This window comes from Silurus meridionalis, chromosome 22 (genome assembly GCF_014805685.1).
Source record: "Silurus meridionalis isolate SWU-2019-XX chromosome 22, ASM1480568v1, whole genome shotgun sequence".
Classification (NCBI taxonomy): Eukaryota; Metazoa; Chordata; class Actinopteri; order Siluriformes; family Siluridae; genus Silurus; species Silurus meridionalis.
In genome coordinates this window covers 18,724,670-18,743,034 of record NC_060905.1, presented here as the reverse complement: position 1 = coordinate 18,743,034, position 18,365 = coordinate 18,724,670, and the positions used below count along the sequence as shown (strand labels likewise).

Here is an 18,365-nt window from a genome sequence, read left to right as displayed (position 1 = left end):
TAACAACCAATCACTTATCACCACTGTTCTAAAAGACTGTACTGATCACCTGTAAGGGTGGGGTGTGTGGACATACTGTTAAGTAGGGCTAGGTGATATTTTCCTTTCAATTAAATACCGATATTGTTTATATAAATACCAATACAAAAAACAATATTTAAAAATGTTTCATATTAAATTGACTACTATTATTTATATTAAATACACTCCCTCTACTTCATATATACATTTTTCATTTTGTGAAAGGAAAATAGAATATGAGAATTTCCTCTGTAATGTAACAGCATGAACATTTACTTTGACCCAGCAAATATATTAATGTCCAGATGTTCCACTTTATTTTCATTGAACATAAAGTAAAACTTGCCAAAGATGTTCTTCACTATTTGGAGATTTCTTTCTTGTGATCCAGTTCATCCTAGAGCAGTTTCACAGGATCTAGGTGTGGTGACTGGGCAGGTAGTTTCATGATAGATATCACTCCAGACGATTTGTTCTCTAAATAACACTTACAGAACTCAGACGTATGCTTCGGCTCATCGGATTGTTGTACGGTGAAGTCGGTTCCAATGAGCCTCAGTGCAGACGGAATTGCATGGTGTTGAACTATGGAATAGAAGCCAAAATATAATTACCGTAGCAATGTCTCGCCAATCCACTCCAAAAGTGACAAATCAAAATCAAAAGCAATGTCTGTGAAAGATGGACATTTTTTATATTATATAATTATATAATGTTAAAGATATATATGACATTTAAATGTATATTATATATATTATATTGTATAACCTTTAATATAATATATTATAAATATAAATAGCATGTATAAATAGCATGTATAGCATTATATAATTATATAATATTTATATAGTTATAAATATATAATAATTAGATTAGATTAGTTTATATAACCTTTGAGACAACTTTTGCCCCAAATAGTTAAATATTAAAAAATGTAAAAAGAGATTGTCAGAACAACATTAATATCTTTAAATCTTACTTAATCTGTGTAATTATACCTTGTGATCCTTGTCAGTGTGTGGTAATCTGGGAAAACCTTAACATTGAATTTTTCTAATGCATACAATTACATGTATAATTTTAAAAACTACAGAATTTAATGTGCTGAAACTGATTTTGAAATAACAACTTCACATTCATCCCAAAGCTTTCAGTAGAGCCAAACTCGGAGCTCTATAGCAGGAGATCTTAAACCCTAACCTATGTGAAACATACTTTAATGGAGCTCACGTCGTGCACAGGGGTATTGTGATGCTGGAACATTTTTGGGTCTCCTACTTCAAGTGAAATGAATGCTACCACATCCGAAGACATGCTGTACAATTGTGTCTCCAACTTCATAGTAGCAGTTTGGGGAAGAATCACTGAAAGAATGTGGCTGTAAAAGTCAGGCGTCCCAATACTTTCATCTATATAGTGTGTGCTACAGTAGTTGGAAAAAATGAAACTTCTGTCAAAATCTGATTTTTTTTTTCTTTTGGCTGTTTTCCAGAATTCTGTAACAGCTATATAGATGCATTTTCCCAGACCGCCATTCACTGCACTAACTTTGTTGCTAAACAAAACATGAAAATTTATCTTAATATTTATCATTAAACACCAAATGGTAATGAGAAACAATGACATCCTGCTACTATATAAGCTGCATACATAAGCATTAAGCAGAAACAGCAGCATGATGCGATATAAATCAAACCCATTGCATTTTATTCTCTGTGGAAATAACAATACAAACTCCTTATAATAAATGCAAAGGATTAATCTATATGCATACAGTTAAATATTTTTATTTAATTTTTTATTATTTGACAAAAGTGTAACTAGAGAATATATCTTTAAGAATGTTCTACTTCATTGCAATGACACTAGTGAACTACTTTATAAGAGGAAACCTTTTTTTTTATATCAAAAACCTTTTCAGCTTTACAATAAAGCCGTTGCTTTATCCTGATGAAAAACCAAAGGCTGCCTTTAACATGCAGAACATCCTGCACACAACTTTCAGTGGTAACTGGTTTGCTTTCAAGATCATACAAAATAATTATATTTTGTATTTCCTTTAATAAACTGATACACAATTCTGTAATTTACATACGTATGGTGCAGTCTATTTCTGCTGGTGTCTGATTGTCCACATTCAGTACCATATTTCCACTGCATTTCAGAGCCTAGCCAAAGTGTGGAAACACTGAGTCATTTATGGTTTTTGAGATACATGAACTTTCCTTTTGTTTCTATGCAACAAATTTTGTAAAAGACAAAAACAAACAAGAAATAGACAGTGACAACAGAAGAACTTGAATACGTTGGAGAACAGGAGAGAAGATGTGATCAGACTTCCTCACCCCCACAGTCACACATGGAGGTGGAAGTTTAATGGTTTGGGGTTGTTTTGGAGCAGGGAAGGTTCTGGAATGTAAAAGGAATCCTGAAACAACATGTCTCCCGATCCACACTTTAACACCATGCAGTTCTGTCTCGACTGCGGCTCATTGGAATCGACTTAGCCGCACAACAAGATGATGAGCCTGTAAATACGCTCTGTATGCATTATTTAGAGAGTAAATAAGTGATATCTATTATGGAATGACCTGCTCAGTCACCACACCAAAATCCTACCGAACTGCTCTGGACTGAACTGGATCATAAGAAAGAAAGAAATCTCTAACTAGAGTAGAACATCTTTGGCAAGTTTTGTTTGGCAAGACAAAGTATTTTAGCTGAATGTTTGGAGAAATGAACTGTCTGAATGCTGAGAGTGTGTAAAGCTGTTCTTTATGTGGAGGGAGGATTTTTCAATGGAACTAAAAATGAACATTTATAGATTTGTTTAGTCAAAGTCAATTATACTATTACATTACTGAGTTTGTTGCATAGAAACAAGAGGAACATGCATGTGTCTCTCATAAACCATAAAAGATTTGGCGTTTCTACACTTTAGACTGGTGCTGTATTTTTGTTTTTTTCTGGCTTAACCACAGTTCATTGTTTTGTCTGTTTTTATTTTGTTTTGTCTGACTTTATACATTGAAAGATAAATGACTATACCAGTCAATAGAAAAAGATAACATTATAAATGTATGTACATGTGAAAGTCCTCAGTACGTACTGTACTCAGACATACTCATACTCATACTCAAAGAACTCAGAAATCAAAGTCCTCAGAGTTTTATTCTTCAAGTGTTTTTTATTTGCTTACTGGATTAAAATCCACCCTCTCGTGAGTTTAATTAATTCTAATTTCTTTATTATCATCAATCAACATGGAGAAGTGTCGTCCAGGTCCAAGGTCTACACTTGTTTTCCCAAGGGCCCGGATTGCCGGACTGTTGCCACTGTTTGTCTTGTCCATGGCTGCAGTAGGAAGCTGAGATACCCCTCCGTTCTGAATGACAGAAATTTCATTGTTCTTCATGGCTAAGCCATTGCTAATGGCTACAGCATATCGACTCCAAAAGTTCTGATCCATGTGGATGGCTCTTGCTGCAAGGTCCTTCTGAAATACTTCGTTGAATTTGAGTGCCTCAGCACCTAGAAGAGCCAGCGGGTTTTCCACAGACAAACGCCTACCCCTCCGTGCGGGTATGTTATTCCACATGTGAGTGCCCATGTGTACCTGCAGAAAAAAAAATGAAAGAAGAGAAAAGGTTAGTATGGCGTTAATGCAAATTAATTTTAACTGCACTCATTTTATTATCACGAAATTAATGCATTAATGCAGCATTTCTGTTTGACTATTTTTGTTTAAAATATAAATAAATATAAAAAAAATAAACGTATTAAAACCTTCAATGCAGCACACATTTTTTTACAACATACTTTCTTTAGTCAGATATAAAAAAATAAGTCTTAAATCAGCCCCAAAATCCGCCATGATGCACACATTTGGCAAATAAAACCATCTGTGAGGAAACAGAGCAAAAGTTGCGTTTGATGTCCTGATGATTTACGTACAGTAGAACCTTGCATTGCGAGTAAAGTGCTTTACGAATGCTTTGCAGGACGAGCATACATTTTTGCCAAATTGTAACATTACAAGTGATAACTTGCATTGCGATCATCATGTGATTAATTGGGATTAAATATTTTAATTGATTGACAGCCCTAATTAGTATATTTCTGCAGTGCATGTACTGATTTCTGCTGCTTTCTCTACCATAGAGACCACTTTGTTAATTATGAGTTCCAGTGTTGTGTATCAACCTACCTTGAGATTACCCTTTGTTGTAAAGGCTCGGCCACAGATGGAGCAAGCAAAGGGTTTTTCTCCAGTATGTGTGCGCTCATGGATTTGTAGGGCGCTTGCCGAAGAGAAGTTTTTCCCGCAGACGTTGCAGTTGTGTTGTTTAGGGGCTCGTCGTGGTGGTGGGCTTCCGAACAATGAAGTCATTCCTTGGATTATTGCTTCAGAAGGAGTGGGTGAAGACTGAATAGATCCAAATACAGGAAAAGGACCTTCTTTAGGTGTGTATGGTCTACTGCTAATTTCCATTTCCAACTTAACTGGGGCCCGTAAACTGTCCTCCATATCATGGTACCTCTGGCTTACTCCTAAAAACGTAATAATAAACATTAAAAACTATAACCACAATCATGATAACAAAAAACAGTAGATGGTAGACCATAAAAAATAATGTGTTAGATCTATATTTTTTATTAATGCCCAAGCATCTCTTATATTCGAGGTGGTATCAAAAGGTTTAGAGACTATTGATATAACTGGTTCTGTTCTGACCACGTGCTTTACCACATCTGTGATTTAATCCCGGACAGCAAGTTATAACAAAGAGCAAGCGTGAAATTCTGTGTGAAACTGGGCAGAGTCGTCTGACGTCTGCGATGCCGCAACGACTCATTCAAGGTGTTTCGAGTTCGGCACACCACAAAAGGAAGACTTCCAGGAGACATTCCAGAAGTGGCAGGAACGCTGGGAGCGCCGTATTGCTGTGCGAGGAGACTATTTTTAAGGTGATAGTGTGAAAACATAGATAAATAAAGTACTTTCTTGTTAATAGAGCTAGTCTTGAAACTGTTTGATACTACCTCGTATGCATTATTGCCTCATATATGATCAAATAATTAACATCTTACCTTGCTCCATGACTGAAGACTTCCTGATCTGGTCGTACAGTGCTCCAGGAGAATCAGACATTTCACATTTAACTGTAGCTGCTTGCTCTTTCCTATCAAAGGTAATATTAATCGAAACTGGAATCTCGTGTAAACCCTCCATCTGACTTTTTGTTGGTTTCAGTGTTGGTGGATGAATGATGTTGGCTGACTCTGGCAAGAAAGTATTCTGATTCTCTAAATCTCCTGCAGATAGAGAATCATGCTCTTGATTGTTGTCAAAAATGCCACTCATTGCCACCTTGTGTTCAGTTAATTGGCTAAGACTAACTGTGGAGTCACCGTCTGATGTCCTAACATCAGACACATCAGGAGGTAGTGGTGAAATTGGTGCTGAACTACAGTCTGATAAAGCGTTAAGGAGGTTTTCACTGTTTTCTGAAATATCTTCATCTTCATATGAAATATCATCAAGACCATCATCATCATAATCATTCACACTGTCAAAATTCTTCTCTCCAAGAATCAGGTTGTTGTTTTTTTCCTGAATAGTGTCTGTTGGGAGATTTTGTATGTTATTGGGAATCTGGCCGCCCATGTGCATGCGAATGTGCTGCTGTAAGACAACAGCATTGGTGAATTTCTTTTGACATATTGGGCAGGAGTGCTGAACCTGAAGAGGAGGCTTGGCACGGTGCACGCCAAAGTGAGTCTTCAGGTTGCCTTTAGTAGTAAAGGCACGGCCACACACCTTACATTTGAAAGGCCTTTCACCAGTATGAATTCGGTAATGCATCTTAAGTGCACTCTGACAGCTGAGTACCCTGTGGCAGATCACACACTGATTGGGGTCCATCATCTTTTTGTCAATGTTTTCCACAAGTTGCTGGAGCTTTGATGTTTCAGATGTCTGCATAGATTCTTGTATTCCACTAAACGGAAAGCTGGCTTTAATGTGCTCTGAGAGTTGAGATGGAGTAGAAGATTTCATCACGGGAGTAATCACATCAGCGGGCTCTGGTGTATTTAATCTAATAGGTGTTTCCGTGGATGGAAAATTTGAAACGACGTTGTGACTTGCAGAATTTGAATTTTCAGCTGAATCAGTCACACAGTTTGATGGAAGGTAAATTTCATTGTTTTTTGAAACTGTTGTAGTTCCTACTTCCTTGTTTACCTGGAAGCATGCCATCTTAGCTGTATGTAAATGGTTGTCAGACTCTATAGCAATTATTTTTTCAGTATTAGTTGCATTTGAAGACAATGGTGTACTTTCATTTTTAGCTAGCGAGGACATTTGTAGAGATCTTCCTGCAGGTGCATCACTAAAGGAATCATTAATGTTTTCCGCATTCGTTATAGTTGGGGGTAACTGCAGACCCAGTCTAGGAGGTAATGTCTGTAGAATAGGTTTGCTGTCTAACCATGTTGACCCTGCTTTTTCTGGAGGAAATGACATCCCATAGGGAATACCAGAGCTGGTTGGAATATTATCAAGATATTCTGGCACTGGGTATGGATTCATATGTACATGTGGGTATTTGTCTTTGTGCCTCTGGTAGTGTACCTTCAGGTTTCCCTTAGTGGAGAAGCGGTTGCCGCATATGTTGCATTTAAAGGGTCTTTCTCCTGTGTGAGATCGCAGGTGGATCTGCAAGGCACTGTCACTGCCAAATACCTTGGCACAAAACCTGCATTTGTGTTTGAAAAAGGGGTCCTCAGAACTGGGCTTGGTTTCAAACATAGAGGTGTTGGGCATTTTACCTTTACTGCGATGTTTTATCATAGAAGCAAGTGGTTCCAGTGCGTTTGTAGTGGCTGCAATGCTGGCAAGTGGGTTTGGGAAGATGACTCCACTAGGAGGGCTTTGAGGTAGCAGTGGCAAGTTGGCAGAATTGTTAATAACATTATTCTGACTGACGGAATGTGGATGAGGAGAGTTCAGAGGCTGTGTACGACTAGCATTATAGAGAGCACCATTGCAGGATGATAGTAGAGAAGACACACCAGTAAATGTGGATAGAGAAGCATTTGGATTTGCTAAGGGAATGGAAGTGTTTTCATTTTCTCTGGCATTGGATTGTTTATTTTGTGGTTGTGATACCCGAAATGACGACCCTTCTAGTCTGGATGCCTGGGACACAGAAGCCTGTCCATTCACAGTGGAAGGCATGACTCCAGATAATGGAAGTACAGGAGGAGGAGCAATGCCCTGGAAATGATAAGTGCAAGAGACAGAAGGAAATGCCTTTGAGGCTGGGTTCAGCGCACCTTGTGTTGGCTGCCTGTTCATCACAGCCACCTGACTGCGGATCTGTTCAATGAGTTGCAGCTGGTGGACCTGCTGCTGCTGTAAAGCCATTAGCTGTTCCAAAATCATGGGTATTGCCACTGAGTTCGCCTTACCTCCAGATCCGTCACCTTGGATACGTTGAGAAAACTGTGCAACTGCCACCCTGGTACTGTGAAGGATCTCCAAGGTGACATTTGTGCTGGGAATGCCATAGTTTGTGCTTAGACATGATAAAGGTAAAGGAATGGCACTTTCACTGGAGTCTGGTGGAAGAGGGCTGGGGTTTGATATTTTATCCACAGGTGCAGTAGTATCCATAGGTTCATCTGCTCCAACTGCATCATTTTCCTCAGGAAGACTAACATTTTCCTCTCCTTTCTCAGACGATTCAGACTCAGGTTCCATGGTCTCAGTTTCATCTGGGTCACTATGAGCACTTAAGTAGGATTCTGTAGGAGATCCCTGAGGAGAAGGAAATCTTTCATCCTCGTGTACAATGAGCACAGAAGGCTCCTCAGTGCATTTATTCTGGTGCTCCAGCAACTCTGACCAGTTGAAAAATTCAGCACAACATGTCTTACAGATGAAAGTCACCTCGTTCATGCTGTGGCTCTCGCTGACGCTCTCCTCACTGCTACCTTTACTAAAGAGCACTGTTGAGAAGAAAGACAGAGAAAAATCATATTCATAAGTTGATTTATTTGCTTTTTCTGCTCAGTGATCAGTAATCAAATATCTTATCAATTCTACTATTTTACAAATTACAGATGCTTGAAGTCCATACTGTCGCACACCCAAAACCCAGCGGATCATTTTCTGTGTGAAATCCATCAAATCACATGGCTTATTTATTGAATGAAATTCCATTGTATCTATTGATTTCCAATGTTTTCAATCAGTTCACATCTGACCTGTCAGTCCACAGCAAATTGAGACTTTGATTGACTAATTTTCCGTTGCCAACATACACTCCTATTTTAAAACATATTTTTTTCCTCTTCTTGGCTTTGCTGAACTGCACACACTCTCTTTACTGTCTGAATTGCAGAACCTTAGCCATGTTGTTAAATAGAAAACAGAATAACTTTACGTTAGGTTTAAAATAAATGAACAAACCATGTTCACTATCAAAAAAGGTCAAAAAGTCCCCCAATCACAGAAATACAAATGTTTCAATCTCTATTGGTCCTTCAATCAATTCAAAAGTGTCATCAAGTGTACATATCTTTGTACAGAGGCTCATCTTTTACCTGTGAAAAAGTGTGCTTTTTATTTACTTTTATGGTAATGACTTAAATGTAGTGAATATCCATGGGCCACACTGTTTCTGTTTCTGACTGTATCCTATTTTCACGTTTGCTTATTAAAACCTACTGAAGTTGCAAAAAAGCGGAACAATCGGGTGTAATCTGACTTCCAAGCTGAAATATTGAGACGGTTTTGGTTGCTCTAAAACAAAAGAATATTCTCAAAAAAGGATTTATCACATCAGATCCTAAATATAAAAATGTTTATAAACATAAATGAATTTATGATTAAAAATGTCATAAATGCTGTAATATTATACTGACAATATTCAAGTTATTCATACATTTCTTTAAAAAGAAAACATTTCCAAATAAAACACAATATTGTAAGGTGATTGTAGGGTGTAAGAAATTAGATGATCAGAAGATAATAATAATTATTGAAATGCCCTAATAGGATTTTACTCAAACAAAATTAAATGGCAGATCATAATGGCTTTAAAGAAAAACTCTCAATCAATAGTTCATAAGTATTTCATTAATACATTATTAATGTAAAGGTCATTAACTTATGTCAACTTTGAGATGGCAAATAAATAAATAAATAAATAAATAAATAAATAAATAAATAAATAAAGCTCCAATCTAAACCCATGATCATTTTTATAGCGAAAATGACAGTTATACCGACACTAATGCTGCAATCAGGAATTTGATCGTTAACTGTTGGTAATAAACGATTTCGCGACACATAATCTGAGAACATCTTCAGTTTCCCAAATGGCGCTTTGAATTAAATAAGGCAGATTTTTTTTCTCTCCCTGCAGTGTGTATTGTGATCCTTCTTCTCACACACACACACACACACACACACACACACACACACACACACACACACACACACACGGGGCAGTTACAGTGTGGGTCAGTGGCTCATCTCATTTTATTTAAGCGTGTGGGTGGTCCTGCAGAACCCCTCCCTCGCGCGCGCACACACACACACACACACACACACACACACACACAGGAAGGTGAGAGCGCAGTGAAGAGGGCTGAGAGAGTGCAGATCAAATGAACCACCCCATTAGCGAATGAAACACACCAACACTTCAGCCGTCCAAATCATGTGCACAACGACTACACTTACTGCAGCCTACTCAGTGTGTGTGTGTGTGTGTGTGTGTGTGTGTGTGTGTGTGTGTGTGCACTTCATTTACATAGGCCTACACTAACGATAATTACATGAGCCTCAGCATTTCTCGAGGCACTTCTCAATAAGCATAAAGTCCAACAGAATTCATAACATCTGCATCTGGTTTACTGAACCCAAAGCCACGAGTCATGAGAGGAAAGTAAACAACAGGGAAAAGTTTACATCCTCGAACACCTCTGGGTCATCACCTTCACTAATAATAATACTAATAATAATAACAACAATAATAACAACAACAACAATAATAATAATAATAATAATAATAACAATAATCATAACAATAATCATAACAATAATAATAATAACAATAATATTTATTATAGTTATTATTATTATTATTGTTATTATTTTCATGATGATGATGATGATGATTTTTCTTCGTATTATTGTTCTTTTTTTATTATAACAAAAATCTAGAAATGTTTTGTAAACGATAAAGTTTTTTTATATGCTCATGACCCTATAATTATATTTTCTGTGGTTTTGTTTACGTACTTGGATTTGACATTTTATTTTCTCATATAAACACTTCGATCATTTCATTTCAAACATCACCCGCAAATAAACACACTGAGTTTCATCAGTCTTCAGTTAAAACTAAGAGCGAAATGACCACATTTAGGAGTTTTAGTTTTCAGAGTTTCAGTAAACATATTGGATTGAATTGATTTTTAAAATCCTTTTAATTTTACTTTTTTGAATTATGAATATAATCTTTACAAACCGAGACTGAATCTGAATGAACAGGTTGCGCTAATAGTTTGACGTTAATAAAGAAAATACAAATACATTTTAGTGAAATAAAATCTGTTTTACCACACTGACTATTATTATTATTATTATTATTATTATTATTATTAACAATGACAACATCCATAATAATGATATCAATACGACGCAATGCATATATAATATAATAATCATCATCAAAATATAAAACAATAATAATAGGTTTAATTATTGTTATTATTTCATACTTTAGCATTTGTTCATTAAAAAGCTATATATTTGAAATGCAAATCTGGTGAGAAACGGCAAAAGACTCGCGCGCGCTCGCGCACGCACACACACACACACACACACACACACACATTGTTAACAGCTCTTAGTTTTTTGTTGTATAATTAAAAAACAAACCCCGACAGCAGGCAAAAAAAACCTTATTTCTCCAGAATGGTTTTAAAACCCATTTCACTGAAATTGTGATTATTTATAAATTGTGATTATTTATAAATTGTGATTATTTATAAATTGTGATTATTTATAAATTGTGAAACTTTGCAGGTTTTTGTTTGTCAGATTCTTAATGAATATTAAACTACAGTAAAAATGTGTGAATTAGAATCTGATCTCGGATCAGACATGAGACAGAGTGTGGACAGTGCAGTGCAGGACAGAGAGCGAACTGGCCTGTGTGAAGTGTGAAGTGCGCGGCACTTGTCCCCGCGTCTCCCCCGGTATTTCCCCCGGTATTTCCCCCGGTGCCGGTGCGTACCGCTGTCTGCGCCTCTCCCGCGCAGCTCCGTCTCCTCTCCCGCGGTAACGTGCTGAGGTTTGGCCTGCTTGCGCCGGGACATCCTGCTCGTTTCGCGCGCCCGCGCATCGGTGTCGGAGGCGTCGCGTGTGGAGCGGCGCGCGGCGGAGGTTCGGGGCGGCGGGACGTTCAGTCGTCGTCGGCACTGCGCGGCTCGCGCATAGCGGAGGGTCTGACGATGACGCGGGCTCGCGCATCAGGAGTAAAAAAGGAGGAAAAAAAAGCCGGCTTGCGCGCGCGCGCTCCCGGATTGGCCGCTCTCCAGCCGGGGCGCGCGGGATATGCAAATGAACCCACGGACTCCGGGATCATCAGCCGCCGCTCTACGAGCGCGAGAGACGGCACGACCCACAGCATAAACAGGACCCAGATTGGGTTGCCAGATTGGAATGAAGTTTCCTTTGGGGTTGCCAGATACGATCAACTAAACGCATTCAATTTCAGTGCAAACACTTAAAATGGAGTGAAGTGAAATACACAAGATCAGCAATGAAACTAAACTAAACTAAACTAAACTACAGAACAAAAAATAAATAAATTAATTAAAATGTTTGGGTAAAAACGTCAGTTGTGTTTCTCACGTGTTTCACAGCTTCACACACAGCGAGTTTTTTTTCTTTTTACTTTACACAAGTATGTGATCAGATGTGATGGAGATTCCAAAGCAGCTTTACTATAGAGATAAAGCGGTTATAAAGTAATATAAGTGACTATAAGTTTGTTCCTTATAAGTTTATCCCTAATGAGTGACTGGTGACTCATCTCCATCTCCATCACATCTGATTACATACTGCATTATTTCCATAATGACACGTGAGAAACAAATTATTACATGTTAAATGTATGTAAACAGCTTTCACATAAGGGGATTAAACCCATTAAAATGCATTAAACATGTTAAAGAAGTGAATTTATTACAACATGATATGATCAGTTTCATCGCCAACTGTTGGTGTAACAGCCTTTGAGCAAAACCTGGTTCTAATATGTTACTAACACAAAATCGTTTTGTTTCAAACACACAGAATTTGCGATGCTACTGTAGCTAAAGGTATTCCTCAGGTATCAGTTCTGGCCTCTTTGCTTCTTTTTATTGTGACTGGTTACATTAACTTGCATTAAACCACATCACAATATCAATTATAATATAGAGAAGTTATTCTATAGATTGATTTATGAAAAGATAAATAATAAATAATAAATCAAAGCTTCTGTGGTTTTAGTGTAATACGGCACATTTTCACTGAGAGGAAAGTTCAGCAGGACAGCAGGTAGTCCAGCTAGGCAGCTTATTGTTACTTGCAGGTCTGATACTTTGAGTAGGAAACCTCTGTACAGTCTCTCAGGTCCTCGGACACTACGTTTCTTGTTGTTGTAGTTTGCATGGAAGTGTTCTTATATACTTCTTTAGAATCTTTAGGACTTCTGATCGATCATACACAAACAAATAATATTCTTCTATAGTTCATTTTCATATATTTGTATTTTTTATATATGAATAATACTTTCTGTACATGAGTTTATCTTTTGTAACATGATTAGTTACTGAAGGAATCTGTCAAAAATAAAGGCACCCAAACGTTGTGAAACCTGTTACCTGTAAACTATTTATAAGCATTTCGATAATGATGATCAGGTTTATCATTATTATTATTATTGTCCAAACCTGCTTCAGTAATTTGCAAATGTCAGCACGAGAGCGCAACGCGCAGAGATCACGCGCGCGCTGCAGTGCGCAATAAGCGTCTCCAGATCCCGGAAACTTGTTCCGGCTCATCCAAAGTGCACACAAAACCATCTCCCCGGTGCTGAACTGACACCCCCGGGGTTTGGTCTCAGTCCAGCAGGACCTAAATGAACACTCGATTCAGCATCAGGGCCCTTTTAATAACCCTGTAGTCTTAAGAAACCCTGCGCGTGCGCGCTTTAACATCACATAATTTCACCCCCCCCCCCCCCAAAAAAAAAAAAAAAAACAAACAAAACAAAACAAAAAAACCCCGATTTATTTCACAAGTTCACTCGTGTTTTTTTTGTCACCTTCACGTGCTTTCATATTCGTATCTGATTCCATTTCCCAAAATATTGCATATTATGCGCGCGACTAAAATCCTCACACATTCCTCATATAATCTCATCAACACGTCATTATATGCAACATGCTAAATCTTCTTCACATATGGGAAACTATCAGTTTTAGTTATGTTGTCCATTTAGTAGCAATTGACTATTTATACAAATCAGACTAAGCCCAAAAACATTCTTGATGGCACTTAGAACGCGTGACAAATGACTAAGATCTTAAACCATTAAGACACTGTATTCGGGCTAAACCCGGATAAACACATGGATTTAGATTATTTAAAATGCTCTACCAATACGAAAGTGTATAAGGATCCATTGAACATCCAGTGGATCAGTATGAACTGGTTCCGTTACAGCAGCATGCTGTGTGTATTCGTATTGATCGGCGTCTCTGTGTCTCTGCTGGCGTTGGGAGATAAGAGCTCTCCCTGGTGCACTATAATTCCCTTTGACCTGTATCTGTACGTTCAAATGATGGATGGCCAAGGTGACCAAAGAGCCAGCTTATAGCACGCAACCTCCTCAATGATGCACTATTGATTCCTCCCGACAAAAAAATCACAAGTGCGTTTATTTAACAATCACTTCATTTATTAATCACAAATCAGATGAAAATGATTTCCAATCTCAGGAGATCTCATCCAATATGTGCAATATGTGCTATTTTGTTGTCAGCACAACTGCTGGAGGATTGGGAGAAATGCATTGTGTGGGTAAAGGGACACTGATCTACAGACGCTCTATGAGGAGGATTTAAAAATAAATATAGTATAGTATAGTATAGTATAATGGTATAGTATAGTATAGTATAGTATAGTATAGTATAGTATAGTAGTATAGTATAGTGGTATAGTATAGTATAGTGGTATAGTATAGTATAGTATAGTATAGTATAGTATAGTAGTATAGTATATTATAGTATAGTAGTATAGTATAGTAGTATAATATAGTATAGTAGTATAATATAATATAGTATAGTAGTATAGTATAGTAGTATAGTATAGTAGTATAATATAATATTGTATAGTATAGTATAGTATAGTATAGTGGTATAGTATAGTATAGCATAGCATAGTAGTATAATATAGTATAGTATATAGTAGTATAGTATAGTATAGCAGTATAGTATAGTATAGTAGTATAATATATATAGTATAGTATAGCAGTATAGTATAGTATAGTAGTATAGTATAGTATAATATAGTATAATATAATATATAGTATAGTATAATATATATAGTATAGTATAGTAGTATAGTATAGTTTAGTAGTATAGTATGGTATAGTAGTATAGTAGTAGTATAGTATAGTAGTATGGTATAGTATAGTATAGTAGTATAATATAGTATAGTATATATAGTAGTATAGTAAAGTAGTATAGTATAATATAGTAGTATAATATAGTATAGTATAGTAGTATAGTATAATAGTATAGTATAATTATAGTATAGTAGTATATAGTATAGTATATAGTATAATATAGTATAATATAATAGTATAGTATAATTATAGTATAGTATAGTATAGTATAATTATAGTATAGTATAGTAGTATAGTATAGTATAGTATAGTATAGTATGGTATAGTATAGTATAGTAGAGTATAGTAGTATAATATAATATAGTATAGTATAGTAGTAGTATAGTATAGTATAGTATAGTATAGTAGTATAATATAATATATATAGTATAGTAGTATAGTAGTATGGTATAGTATAGTAGTATAATATAATATAGTATAGTATAGTAGTATAGTATAGTACTATAGTATAGTATAGTAGTATAGTATAGTAGTATAGTATAGTAGTATAATATAATATAGTATAATATAGTAGTATAGTAAAGTAGTATAGTATAGTTAAGTAGTATAGTATAGTATAGTAGTATAGTAAATTAAACAGTGGAAACTCCTACATAAGTACAGTACCTGACCTGAAAGAAGCTGAATACATCTTTAACAAATCACCACAAACACATGCCAAAATCATGTGTATCTTCAGAGTGCTGTGGAAGAGGTTTTTATTGAGGATATATCTGTAACATTCAGTTTTCCCTCAACCCCGACAAGTTGCCAAGTCCCTGCTGCAGAAAAACACCCCCACAACATGCCACCAGCATGCTTCACTGTTGGGATGGTTTTGGGCAGGTAATGAGCAGTGCCTGGTTTCCTCCAGACATAATGTTTAGAATTGAGGCCAAACAGTTAGATCTTATTTTCATTAGACCAAATCCTGCTCCTCACACTGTTATAATCTTTCAGACGACTGTTGTCAAACTATAAGCAGGTTTCCATTGGTTTTCCACTGAGGAGAGGCTTCCGTCTAGCCACTCTGCTATAAAGCCCACACCAGTAGAGGGCTGCAGGGATGGTTGTCCTTCTGGAACTTTATCCCATCTACACACAGGATCTCCAGAGCTTAGTCAAAGTGACCATCAGGTTCTTTGTTACCTCTCTACAAATCCTCTTGTAGCCTGGTTGCTCAGTTTGGCCAGGTGACCAACACTTGGAAGAGTCCTGGTTGTGCCTCACTTCTTTTATTTGAGCATTATGGAGGCCAGTGTGCTCTTGGGAATCTTCAGTTCATCAGCAATGTTTTACAGTCTTACTCAGATCTGTGCCTTGCAACAATCCTCTCTGATCTCTGCAGGCAGGTCCAACAATTAAATCATAACCTGTTGGCTTGGGTTTTTGCTCTGATATATGGTACATTGTCAGTTGTAAGGCCTTTTATAGAGCGGTATTTGTGTGTCTTTCCAAATCATGTCCAATCAATAACCTTTTCCACAGGTAGACACTATTTAAGCTGTAGAAACTTCTCTGCAACAAGGAAGAGAAATGGGAGGCACCTGAGCTCATTCTCAATTGTTGCTGTAAATGGTCTGATTACTTATGTGCATGTGATATTTCAGGTTTCTAGAATTTTGTTTTCACTCAGTGATTATGGGCTGAGTGTAGATTAATTAGAAAAAAAAATCATTTGAATGATTTTAGTATCCGACTGCATGCTAAAGAAAAAAAGTCAAGGGAGTAGATATCGATATAACAGACACACACACACACACACACACACACACACACACACACACACACACGTATATATATATATATATATATATATATATATATATATATATATATATATATATATATATATATATATATATATATAATTACAAGAACATAAATTACAAGATCATTTACAACAATTGTTTAATAAAACCACTGTTTATACGCCAAGATTGATGCAACAAAAATAAGACAATGTAACCACATTATCATCAGTGGATTTTTAACATTTGTTCTTTTTTATGAGCACATGACAGCATAATGTAGAGTGTATTGCAGTTTCCTACTGATACTGAAAAAAAAAAAAAAAGATAAATAATAGGAAAAACCAGTAGGTTGGCAGTGTAACAGCCTGAGACAGAGGGTTGTAGTGACCAGAAAACAGATCAGCATTGAACAGTGACAGGTGTGACATGAAGCTATTTTAGTGCTGCAAAGACCAGGGTATTTGTGATCGCTTTAATTTCCCACATCCAGAACCACAGCTTTTCTCACAACCTGCTTTTATCTAACTCGCTGGGTGCTATTGATTTTGTTCTCTTTATCTTTAATGCAGGATAGAAACAGAGAAGGTGGCCAGAGAGAGACAAGGCTGAATGGAGAACTATCGTGAGATGGCTGCTCTAGCTTATTGCCTCCTGTCGGCCATGGTTTCACATGATGCCCAGCATGTCAGGGCTGCTCCCAGCAATAAAGGCCATGATTGACAATAGAGGCAAGAGGAAAGCACAGAGATAGCCTCGTCGTGGGTGAAGAGACAGCTAAAATCCGATTATAAACAAGACTGAAAATGGTTTACCTCATACAATGAAGCTTATGAGAGAGACACAAAAGCAGGCAACAGAAACGCTAACCTTCAAGAGGTTCACTTAAAAAAAAAAGTTTACAAAAATTACATTTATATAGCATATTATTGTTTTTTTCCCCTGGAGATTTATAGCAGAGGGGCCATAAAAAGTTTAATTACGGCATGTTGCATGTGTTGACTCATTTCACACTGTGTACAGTGATGAAGAAATTTACAGAATAAAAAAAAAAGAAAAAAGCCAAAAACCAATGAGAATATCTTGAGCAAATCTGTCAGTCTGAATCATAAAAACCCGGTACAGTGACTGAGCATAAGGGTAAGCACTTTGAGTACTTTGTTGTATTGTAAATTATAAACACTTTATTAGATGTCTCTTTGTTTTTTTAACTTTTCAGAACACTGTATATATTAAAATAAACAGTAATGCAACCATATAATAAATTCAAATTATCAAAAATAAAAACTTTAAAAATAGTATTTCTTCAAATATTTTTCATTTTTATTTAACAGTAAATGAATTTGTCCCAGAATGGTTTTTTTTTTATAATATAATTTTTTTATATTGCCCCAGGAATCACAGCAACACACACACTGCACCCCCCATCCAGCATTATTACAGAATTAGAATTAGAATTACAGAATTACAGAATTACTGCTTCTCATCATTAATCTCATCATTAAATATATTCTGATGCTGGTTCATTTGGACACAGACTAAACATACCATCAGTCTAAAACGCTGCTGAGAGAGAAAATAGTTAAAAATAATGTTTTTTTTTCACTAAAAAAGTATTAATATAAGAATCTCTGAAAGAAGAAGGTTTTTAAACATTGAAGAATGCTTTAGATTTATCTGTTTGGACATTAAGTGGATGTTTGTTTCACCTCAGTTTCAGAGCAGAGAAGAATCTGGAAGTGTGTCTTCCATGTACCGTGAATGATGGTGGTTAATAATAATATTAATAATAATGATAATAATAATAATAATAATAATAATAATAATAATAATAATAATAATAATAATAATA

The 18,365-nt window shown here is 36.3% G+C and overlaps 1 protein-coding gene across 2 annotated transcripts; it reads right to left on the bottom strand.

Annotated features, from left to right (window-relative positions):
• Window positions 1-3,182: 3,182 nt before the first annotated feature.
• Window positions 3,183-11,714, bottom strand: sall3b (spalt-like transcription factor 3b). Of its 2 annotated transcripts, none has more exons than XM_046835577.1 (4): window positions 11,255-11,714; window positions 5,113-8,037; window positions 4,229-4,572; window positions 3,183-3,637 (listed from the first exon to the last, which is right to left on the bottom strand). In XM_046835577.1, the coding sequence occupies exons 1-4, from the start codon at window positions 11,445-11,447 to the stop codon at window positions 3,248-3,250; spliced, it is 3,852 nt and encodes a 1,283-aa protein (XP_046691533.1). In that variant the 5' UTR covers window positions 11,448-11,714; the 3' UTR covers window positions 3,183-3,247. The 2 variants fall into 2 exon arrangements, with proteins under 2 accessions (XP_046691533.1, XP_046691534.1); XM_046835578.1 differs by having other exon boundaries at window positions 11,340-11,714.
• Between the last annotated feature and the right edge of the window lie 6,651 nt (window positions 11,715-18,365).

What these genes read in the sequence shown, in the direction of transcription:
- sall3b (XM_046835577.1), bottom strand. Translation starts at nt 11,447, where the DNA reads ATGCGCGGGCGCGCGAAACGAGCAGGATGTCCCGGCGCAAGCAGGCCA. An exon ending in GTCTTCAGTCATGGAGCAAG is followed by an intron (nt 4,573 to 5,112) that starts GTAAGATGTTAA and finishes TTACGTTTTTAG; the next exon opens with GAGTAAGCCAGAGGTACCAT. An exon ending in CAACAAAGGGTAATCTCAAG is followed by an intron (nt 3,638 to 4,228) that starts GTAGGTTGATAC and finishes TTTTTTCTGCAG; the next exon opens with GTACACATGGGCACTCACAT.